Genomic DNA, 11,743 nt, shown 5'->3' with positions numbered 1-11,743 from the left:
TATAATTATTCAAAAACATAACTTGCTCTAACTTTGTCAATTTTTATTCAATATATTATTTTTTTTTTCGAACTGTTTTAAAAAATATGTTTAAAAAATTGTCTTACAAATTTTAAATTTTTAAATGCATAAAAAAATTTTTTTGGAATTTTTGAATTTTATAAACTTGCCTTTGTATTTAATATACATGCCTCTGAAAATTAAATTTCCCCGCGTCACTCAGTGGCTTTAAGAAGAAAAAAGCCGGTAATTCGTGACTCGTGGATGTTGCTTTGCTGTACAATAGGTCCTTAGTGGGTTACTGTAATGGATGTAATTAAATTTGAATCCAAAGGTATTATATAAATTGTATACGAAACAAACGATTCTGATCGGAGACGGTTTATCTGTCTAGGATAGATTATTAAAAATTTTCAAATCTTAGATTTAAAAGGAAAAACTTTTATCAATTTCTATCTAAGATTATTTGAACATTGTCGTTATTTTTACGTATTTAGTCAAAATTTGAATTTTAAATGCATTTAAAAAAATTTGCCTAGGTATGTATTTTTAATATTTTTCAACTACTATTGCTGCAATGTGTTAGAAGCCTTGTATTAATTTTTTCAAGCTTTTCTACCCAACAAATAAATTTTTATTGACTTTAATAGAAAAAAAAACTAAAAAAAGGTGAAAAATTAGAATGTCAGTAAAAAGCTCAAAACAAATCTAAATGTTTTGAAAATTGTATCAAATATATAAAATGTGAAAATTTCAAGTATCTGCGATCATTTATTTTAGAGTTACACCAAAATAAGAAAATCGCTTAATGTGAAATCCAGAGAAAATCCAATGTTGTAAAAATTTAATTTTCAAATGCTCATAAAAATTTAATTTGAATTTCCGGTGGAAATTTTTTTTTGTGATAAAGATTGACAAACTTGTAAAGAATCTTGTATTAAATTTTCAAATCTTAGGTTTAAAAAGTAAAATTTTTATGAATTTCTAGCTTAAAATAATTTGTGAATTTTTGTAATTTTTACGTATTTTGTCAAAATTCAAACTTTGAATGCCTATAAAAAAAAATTGACCACGTATTTTCAATATATTTAGAGCCTTGTATTCAATGTTAATGCTTTTGTAGTCAACGAATAAAATGTTACTGTCATTTATAAAAAAAAACCTAAAAAGTACGGAAATTTCAAGTGCCTATAAATAACTTAAAACGATTAGAAATATTTTGAAAATTTTATCAAGTATAAAAAATTCCAGTATATGTATAAACATTCAGTGGAAATGTCATGTGTCTAAGGTAATTTGTTTTAGACTTATTTCTAAATTAAACTCTAAAACGACTAAAACCAATATCAAAAATAGAATTTGTGTAAAAATTTGCGTTTTTCCTTAATTTTTTTTTTGTTTTTCCCGGTGTTTTTGAAAACTAATGGGAATTCCAAAATTATAAAAAATAAATTACCTGTCCAATGCACTAACTAGATTCACTTTCCAACCGGAAAAGCTACTGAAGTTGAAAATCAAAGCATTATTTCGACAACTTAAAAATGTAAATAAATATAAAATTACATTTTTACTTGGTATATTGTATATAAATATAACATTATTTTAAATTATTACGTGAGTAAATTTAGAGATAAGAAAACTTTAAGATCAAAGTTAGAAAACAACTTACTTGCGCTTGAGGTGTACAACTTTTTTAATTTCTACTGTTGAATAATATTGATGCGCAAATGATGAAAATCTTTTTGAACGGTTAATGCGCAAACGATTTATAGCCTAGAAATTGAACGATGCACTACTGTCTCACAAAAAAAGGTCAAAATTAACAATAGTGATGCGCAAACGACAACCGGCGAATCACTTTATTACGTCTCTGTTGTTGACGATTTTAGTATCGTGTTATGGTAAATTGGCAATTGTTTTTCAAATATTTTTTTGTCCCGCAACCATACTATTAAATTATTTTTTCTAGGTACCCAAAAAAGGCTCTATGAAATTTTATCTGTGCGTTCTATAAAAAAAGGTCATATACGCTCCTATAATCATCCAAACAGTATTCCCCATCTATATTGCTCTACTATAAAAAGACTGGTTAGAGCCCTCAAAGGTTTCCACTATTTTCAGGTTTCATGTAACCATGTAGGTAACGCACAAGTAGGTATACAATGATAAGTAGCTTTAGATTACCTGCCCTTAATGTGCAGTAGATTTGTTCAAAGAACCTAAACATAAATTTATACAGAATAAACACAAAGGATAATACATATATTAATATTATAATATATAGTTTAAAAAAATACTACATTTTTCAGTAATTATTAATATATTTTTCAATAACAATTTGATTACGACTACAAATAGTAAACATGCAACATAATAAGATATAGTGCGTGTTTTACAACGTACCAAAAATACAGGCTCAAATATTACTTGTCATCGTAAATTAAGTTACACATTTCATATATAAATATATAATATACCTATCATATACATACACACACGTATATATATATATATATATATATATATATACATATGTGTGTATTTGTGAGTGTATAATGCATACATATATTTAACAGGTGGTCCTAGATGTACCAGCTACATTGTTTGTCACTTGAAAATACCAAGAACATCTCGGGACACTCCGTAAAATATTGTAGAAATATATATATAATATATATTTATATACACGTGTATAATATAATATAATATGTCAACAAACAACAAATATTTATTAGTTAATTTGTACAAATTAAAACAATAGTTATGTATCTAAAATAAAATATCGAGTCGAGTTACTATTTACGAATTTATGTATATTTTAATAATATAATATTGCAGTTGTTAATGTTTTAGGGCACACCACAATGAATTATTCTATATATATATAGGTGGTCTAATTGTGGCTATTATTTATTACCATCAACTTTTTTTTTCGATTGGCTAAAACAATGTAACGGGCAAAGCCTATTATAATATTGTGACAGCTATTACTACTGTTGCAGTATGTAGATATATAATAATAATCATACGCCTGTTAATATATCAGCCAAGTTCCCAGAGCCCTTAAATCCTATTTAGTTTGAAAACGAAATACCATCAATTGCAATTTGGTCTTGAATTTAATTGAAGTGTGACGAACGGTAACTACGGTGCCGTGTTTTGGGAGTGGACGAAGTTTCCCGGGATGGCAATGTTTTGTGAGAGGAACAATTTTCGAAAGATGTTTGTTTAGTAATACTTTTTGATGTTCTTCAAAATAATTAGAAATCAGCAGAATCTCTAAAAAAAAAATATCTTCAAGTCCTATAACATTTATTATAAACATAGTGCGAATATATAGTAATATTTTATCATTGTCAACTATCCGTTAGTTAAAAATGTGGCTCTATGAATAATTATATTTGCACCAGTGTGACTTTTATTACCCGATTGTTATGCCATAAACATAGATAAATAGATAATAAAGAAAGGCACCATAAAATCTTCTCCCGGATAGCACAATAACACAGCACCAAATTATTAAAATATTACTATAGTAGTATAAGCTTATACGCGATACACCGATACACGTACCGAAAAAGACTGAAATCTTTAATGAAAAATAAAAGTGTGTTATCACAACAATATATATGATCTATTCATTCTAGTATAGTTAAAAAAAAAAATAGAGAGAGAAAGAGAAAAATTAAATACGTGAGCGAACGCAGTAAATACTTACATGACACATACATATTTTTAATACACAGTGTCACTATGCAACTATTTAATAATAATAATAATAATAATGATATACGTAATTTAATTTTAAAAATAATGAAATTAATCTGGATGAAATTCGAACGTACCTACATAGGTACTTAAAAGGTGTATAACTTTTACTACTGTAAAATATTATACATAATATTTATAGGCGATGGTTATGTTCACAAAAGAAAATTATCTGTCAGAGTTATATCAATATAGCATATACCGCCATTGTCATTATATAGTATAAAGGAAGTATAAAATACCCATGGTCAGTAATCGAAGTAGCTTAGAATAACAGGGGGATGTGCACAGTGCACATATACATGTTATTAATACCTATGACTTTATAAGTAATAGATGTATGTATTAAACATTATAATCGAATATGAAGAATGATGTTTTCTCTGATAATTATATGCTGTTAGGCTGTCTAAACTCAATATTTTGAAATGTTTTATCTTTTTATAGTTTGAAGTCTGAAAAAACAACGTTTTTGAAAAAAAAAAAAGATGTATTTTAAGGTTTTGATGACTTCAAAGACAGGGTGCCAGTTATTATTATTATAATTATTAGTGCCACCTATATCAACCATTACTTTACATATTACAACATGTATCACCTATGTATGCTGTATACCTATATTGTATAGTTTTCTCGTTCAACAGATAAATCAATTATATAGCCTATATAGGCCAATCCGTTTTTACACCTGATCGGAAACCGATTATGTTACGAACCACTGTAAATTAAAATATAATATTAAAATGTATTGTTATATTTTAAAATTTTATATAAAGTCTTAATGCTGTAGTGTACCTAGAATGTAAAAAGTACTATAGGCCATATTATTATATTATGTATGTATGAATGTTAGTAATAATATTATGGTCGTAATACATAGATACTCTAGGTGATGGGCATGTATTATTATTTAATAGGCCGGTTATTCTAAAAATGATTGTACGGTATTTAACTATAAATTGCCTATATTTCATAAGACATTATTAGATAACATATAATAATAATATGACGTTGTATAATTATTAATTAGGTATATCGTTTTAGCGAATAACAATTTGAACATGAGTACAATAAAATAAAATAAAATTTTCATAATGATAAATTTATAGAGAATGAATTATTAAAGAATAATAATTAATTTATGAAAAAAAAATAATATGATTCGATAAAAATACTTAAATATGAAATTTTATTTTTAAGTTGAATCAATAACACGTCATCTTGTAATTTATAGTAGATAAATATAAATAATCAAATAAATAAATGTATTCAAACAAACGTAGTGTTGCGTGTTTGACACTATATAGTATGTTAATTGTCGTTACGTTATTAGGATCCATCATTGTACTTAATAAACAGGAATTTATATCATCATTAGGGTTTTTCAACCGGTTAACTCTCCAAAAATATCAGTGCTGTAGGTTTCGGTTCCAAATTCGATTTCTTTGCTTCAACTACAAGGAATTCGATTTCGGATTTATCAGTTTGTGCAAAAGATTCTGCGATGAGCCTGGCTACTTCTTGATGAGGCATTCCTGAAAAAAAAAAAAGTTGACAGTAGTGATTTTTATTGTTTATTAACATTTAATAACTTATCACACATGTTTCATTTTTGGAATATACCAAAATATAAAATATACCAACCTTCAACTTTTTGGCCATCGACTTCTAAGATCAATTGACCAACTTCAAGACCACCAGCTTCGTATGCAGCACCATTTTCCTAAAATTATAAGGTAAATGAAATAATAGAATATTGCAGTGTTGTAGTACTTGACACTTGTAATATATTATTTACTAAATGCAATCTTTAATACACTTGAAAATTGAATACATCTTCCTAGTTAAATTTAATGTTCTGATGACATACATATTTTGGCATCTATATCTTAGCCACCAGCCATGGAATAATAATTTGAAGCTAACTTATATTTACTTAAATATTTGATAAATTATCATATGAAATATATTTTATTTATGATGGTTGATATCATATATTTATCACAATATTCGAAAGTCTCGAAATTATTTATAGCATTTCATAACCAACCTATGCAATAATAGAAAATAATATAAATTATGAAATACAGTAGATAAAAAGATACTGAGAATTTATTAAAACAATTGTTATCGATAAATTTCACATTTTCAATAGTCCATTGATCGGGCGTCTAAAATAGTATGTTTTAAGAACAATAAGAGCACAAATTGTGAAGTACTAATAAATGTAGTTAAGTGCGCAGTTTGTATTTCCTATGAGTGTTATTAAAAATAACACTCAATATTGTAATGAATATTTCATAGAGTGTAAATACAGACATATTAATTATTATGAAGTAAAGTTCTATTGTTGAGCTAATCTTAGTTAGGTTAGGTATATTAGTTTAAGTTCTTTTTGAGTTACATAAATTATGAAAACTCGAATAAGGTGATAAATAAAATTATTTCACTTCTAAAAACGTGCTGAATTGAGTTGCATGATTAAACTGCAGTTACAAATTGCAATGGTACGTTGCTAGTTGCTATGCTACCCGTGTAATATAAGAAGTATTAAAATTAAAAATAATATGCATTATTTTGAAAATTTGAACCTTGATCCACTATACATTTTATATCTTGTAAAATAATATATTCATGCATTTTTTTGAAATTATAATTTAATAAAATAAAACATAATATTATGCTATATAAATATATTACATAAAAATGATTTAATTATTATCTAAATCATTAAGTTAGAGACAATATTTTAGGTAACAATACATATAGGTATCGTTGTAGGTATAACAGACAGCGGTCAACGGTTATCAAGAAGACACAAATTATGTCGGCAAAAAATCGGAACATATCAATTTGTAAATCTCAGATTTGTCAATCTGGAATGGTTGGATCAGACTTATCAAGTTTTTAGTAAACTGAGTTACCTAAAAAAGCACATTTTTCTCCTTACTCTTATAGACTTTTTAGGTTTGTACTCTGTTCATGTTAACTGCAGGTGTCGTAAAAAATGACTCAAAATAATAAGGATCGTAAATACCGTGATATTCGTAATTTTGGTGAGTTGGCACATTTGATATTGGACCACCAAGTCGGCAATAACAAAATTGAATAATGTATTAAAATATTTAAACAATTATTTTTATTTATGAGGCATAAAAAAAAATAATAATAATTTTTCAATAAATAATTTATAACCTTAGGCTTTTATAAAATATTATGTAAGAATATATGTTATATGCATAATACTAATACTCTTTTTTACGATGACGTGATAAAAATAGGTTGAGTTTTGGGTATAGGTATAGGCTATTGTGTGAGTTTCGGCCTTCTACCGTGGTAGAATAGTCGTATAAACAGTATGTATAATATAAGTCATATTATTTATAAAAACATTTATTTTATTACCAGTTTATTATTTTTTATATTAACCTGATCATAATCATAATAAATATACTCAGCCTCTACGCATAATTGCATAAGCATATTGTGAAAAATATTATTAGTTATTACTAGGGCTGGGATTTTTATGCAGAGGCATCTTTTTCTGGTGTTTTAAAACATTGTCACATTGGTCCGTAAGTATAAAATGTGTTTCGGGTGATATTGGTAATTTTAAAGTAATTTTAGATTCTGAACGGAGTGAGAAATTTATTGGTTTTACAATGATGTTTATTTCTTTTTCTTTTTTATTCTGTAAACACTTTTTCTCCCTCTAAAATTGCTCGAAAGTATCAAGTGTAGCATCTTTTCTGAATAGCAATGTTCTTGAACCTGTACTTTAAACAGGTCATTTTTTTCTATAAGCATTTAAATTTAAAATTTTGACTAAATACGTATACAAATTATAGAAATGTTTAAATTATCTTAGATAGATAGATTCATAAAAGTTTTTCTTTTTAAATCTAAGATTTGAAAATTTTAAATTATCTATAATATATCCTAATACAGATGGTTTATCTGCTCAGAATTGTTTTTCGTATACAATGATATAATATCATTATTGGATTCAAATTTAATTCCATCCATTATAATAGGTAACCCACGTTTTGTAACCTACTGTACAGCAGAGCGACATCCATGACTTGCCCACTTTTTTTTACACTTTTTAATAATTTGAGCACATTTTCTTAGTTTTTAGAGCATTTTTCACAATTTTTTCATAAAATGAACCAAAATTGTTGCAATTAACAAGAGACTTTGACAAACTGCCAACGGTACAAATAAAAAATCATATAGCACAAAAAGTTATTATCGATTACAATTTTACTATGACTAGGCCTTTCAGCTAAAATTATCGCCGTTATATTATACTTATTAGTTATTATGTATAATTTTTTATCCCTTTTCCAATGTTTAAGCTATAATAATTTAAATACATTTTTATAGTGTATTTTTTGAGTTTTTAAGTCATTTTTGCATTTTTGATATTTTGTAAGGACATTAAAATCCCACCCCTAGTTATTATATTATTATGTTCTTAAATTCTAACTTAACCTTTGTAAATTAGTCAAATATCTATTATTTATATGTTTATTATTTATTCATACTCCTTGTTTTCGTTAAATTATACATTTATACGTAAAACAAAAATGAATATAAAGTGAGTAAAAGAAAAAGATAATATGTAAAAATGGAATGATTGGAATAGTCGATTAAAAAATGGTTTTAAAAAAAAACACGACGAAAATTTATATCACAGTGAAGGGGAAAATATTAAACAATATGTTGGCGCACCCAAAATCCATTTGAAAGTGTAGCTGCAACTACACTATTTTGTATACCTACGGTTGATGTAAGTAAGTTAGGTACATCAAAGAAAATTGAGTTATGAAAATGGTATATTATTTTGAAACACTCATCATATTTATTATTTACGAAATTTTTTTTTAGAGCCAGCATATTATAGACACATTAAAAACAAGGCCCCCTCCTCCGTGATTTGTCTTTCGGGACGGTCCTGATTACAGCTGTCATTAAGCCAAATTATAAGCTACTATAATCACTAAAAAAAAATAGTTCTAATAATAAATTTTATTAGAAGTAGGGTACTTAATGGAATTTTATATAATAAACTAATAAAGTAATAAACACCGACAAAAGAATGGCAAGATCAATAGAATTGCTTAAAAGATACTTTTTATTAAGCTAAATGCTGTATACGACATTTGAAAAACAATCCTCAGTACAAAACACGAGGATGGGAGTAGGTTATTTTATTGAATAATATTTTTTTTTATATAAAACCGATTATTAACAAAAACTGGTATGATACGTATAGTTTTAGGGAGGGGGAGATTAATTTGAAATATAATCATCTTCGTAAAATTAGGACTACCTTATTGGGTATAAATAATATAGTTTGTTGAAAGAAACGCGAGTGTTTATATACACTTGTTTATACGTCATGTGTTTACAATTATGGAACTATGGTAAGTAATTTAAATATAGTCAACACGTTTTATCAAAATCAAACAAAAATAATACTGAACTAAATATTAATAAATCTTGTTCAAATTCAAACGTTAATGCTTTTACAAATATTTTGAAAATAATGAAAATAAAAATACTTATAAAATGTTAGAATAGCAGGTGGCCAGGTGGGCACCTCAAAATTTCAATATTATAATATGTATAATATTACTACTGTATATTAGTTTACCAGATACTTACACCATTATAAAAGCTTTTACCAACATTTTCCTACAATTAGTACCTATATTATTGTTGTAATTATATTTTTTTCTTGATAACTATTTACTGATCAACAGCGTATTTATTCAACATCCTCTATTCCTCTTTATCTTTGCTCCAAATGACCAAATATAAAATCTATAAGTACCTAGACTTATTCTACTACATCTACTTGTATTGTTATATTAAATACTTACGTGTATATTTATTATCCTTGGAAGTAAATGTTTTGTATTGATTCCTCCTTCAATTGCAATCCCAAGCAAAGGTTTAATTTTTTTAACAATTATACGAAGATTGCCTTGTTGGTCCAACATTATCTTTAAATCGAAAAAAAAAATTAGTCAAATATATGTAAGCAGTTAAGTATATTATATATGTTTATGTTTTTAAAATTAATATTTTAAGATCAGGATGTTTCACGTAGGAAGTTGGACGTTGATGTCGTTATCATAACTAAATCACTCACCAGCTTTATTTTGTTATAGTAATAACAATATATATTACTATATTATAATTATAATACTGTTTGTCTGCTTATACTACTTTAACAACTGATTAAAACTTACTTATACATTATACTATTTATACTTAAATTAAATTATAACAACACACATTTGTAAAACCTTATAACTGTTCCAAGCATTATCCAGAGGGCATTAAAAACAGAAATGTGAAAATGTGTATACATTTAAAAAGTATATATACCGCGAGTGGGGCCTGATGACGCACGGTGGTTGGCCACAAAAATCATTAAAAATTAATAATATTGTTGATCATTGGTCATGATTTTAATTCATACTTAAATTTATTGATTCGTTTATAATAATAAACATGAAGATTTAGTAAACAAAAATATGGTGATAAAAAAAACAAAACATATCATTGTTAAATCAATACACTCATCACTTAGTGCAGAATTTATATAGAATATCTTCTAAACATGTTGAGATTTGATATGAGTGGTATTTTATTCTGTTTTCATATCAGCAATAGTTTTATTTTTGATGTTGTCCCTTATATCTTTTTAAGATTGCGATTTTTAATGGTTTATGAAATTTAAAGTATATTGTGTTAACTATGATGTATCTTAAATTAAGATTCTTAATATCGAACGTATACTATACTACTGCTTACTTATAGGTATACTAATTTAAATAATATTTTTATTATTTTTTTTTTTTGTTATATAAAAATGTTTAAACTCGGTGAAAACGCATAAAAATTGTAAACGAACTCCCTTATAACATTTATTTATACTTATTAAAAAATATTCAAAATACATAGGCTGTATAGATTTTACGAGTTCCAACTCTAAATATATTAAAATATAAATGATATATATTAAAATAAATGATTTATGAATCAGATTATATCGTATATATACTATCAGGGGATGACCCAGGGAGGGAGATCAAATGACCTATGTCCGACAGATTTTTCTCAATAAAAAAATGGCCCCTCAAAATAAACTACGTAAGATAATGATTTATAAAATGTTTTTATGCTCAAGAATATATAAAAATATAATTATCTCTATACTGTAACGAGCTGTGACCATATCAATAAATTTACAAGATACGTATAATAAGAATATAATAATGATAGGAGCGATAGCGCACAACAGCGTAATGACGATTATGTTCATAATAATAATAATAAATCACGCGATATTATGTATATATATATATATATATATGTCGACTAGCGACTGGATGACCTGAAGATCACACCAAGTGGCAAGTAGTCACATCTCGACATCTCGTTCATCCAAATTTCAATTATTTGAACTTGATCGATTTTTCAATTAATATATTATTTAGGCTCAGTCGAATTTCATAAGATAAATTATTTGGACTTTGAATACATTTATACAATTTAACAATATTTCAACAAGTTTTGTCTATCTAAACATAATTTTATTGTTCTTTACAATACATAAAATGACTTGTCCTAGTTGTCCTGACTGATTTATCATCACCTAGCCGGAACCGCGGGAGCTATGAGTATAAAATTTGGACAGTAGCTTCGTTTTGTGATGTGGGTACCCACTAAGAATGGATTTTTCAAAATTCAACTTTCCATGGGTAAAAAGGTTAATATCATATACAGAAGAAAAATTATCCGTTTGTTTGGTTTAACCTCAGGAACAACTTAACCAATTTTAAAATTGTTTTTACCATCAGAAAGCTACACTACCCCATGGTTTTATCTTATCTTGATAAGTAGCTCTTAATTTTAAATAATAGATTCTGAGTGGAGCAAGGAATGTATTGATTTTACC

The 11,743-nt window shown here is 26.3% G+C and overlaps 1 protein-coding gene across 3 annotated transcripts in view; it reads right to left on the bottom strand.

Moving 5' to 3' along the window:
- Positions 1 to 2,301: 2,301 nt before the first annotated feature.
- The window catches only part of LOC107166119 (whirlin-like), a 43,941-nt gene continuing 34,499 nt past the window's right edge, over positions 2,302 to 11,743 (bottom strand). For all 3 annotated transcript variants that reach the window (XM_015514657.2, XM_015514655.2, XM_015514656.2), the window contains 3 exons: positions 9,657 to 9,779; positions 5,413 to 5,491; positions 2,302 to 5,303 (listed from right to left, as the gene is read on the bottom strand). In XM_015514657.2, the coding sequence (XP_015370143.2) occupies positions 5,161 to 5,303; positions 5,413 to 5,491; positions 9,657 to 9,779 (345 nt within the window). In that variant the 3' untranslated portion in view covers positions 2,302 to 5,160. The remainder of the gene's footprint in view (positions 5,304 to 5,412; positions 5,492 to 9,656; positions 9,780 to 11,743) is intronic.

Source organism: Diuraphis noxia, unplaced genomic scaffold, assembly GCF_037042655.1.
Source record: "Diuraphis noxia isolate RWA-SAM2 unplaced genomic scaffold, SU_Dnox_SAM2 contig0001, whole genome shotgun sequence".
Classification (NCBI taxonomy): domain Eukaryota; kingdom Metazoa; phylum Arthropoda; class Insecta; order Hemiptera; family Aphididae; genus Diuraphis; species Diuraphis noxia.
The sequence above is the reverse complement of the archived record's forward strand: the minus strand, read 5'-3'. Positions and strand labels throughout refer to the sequence as shown.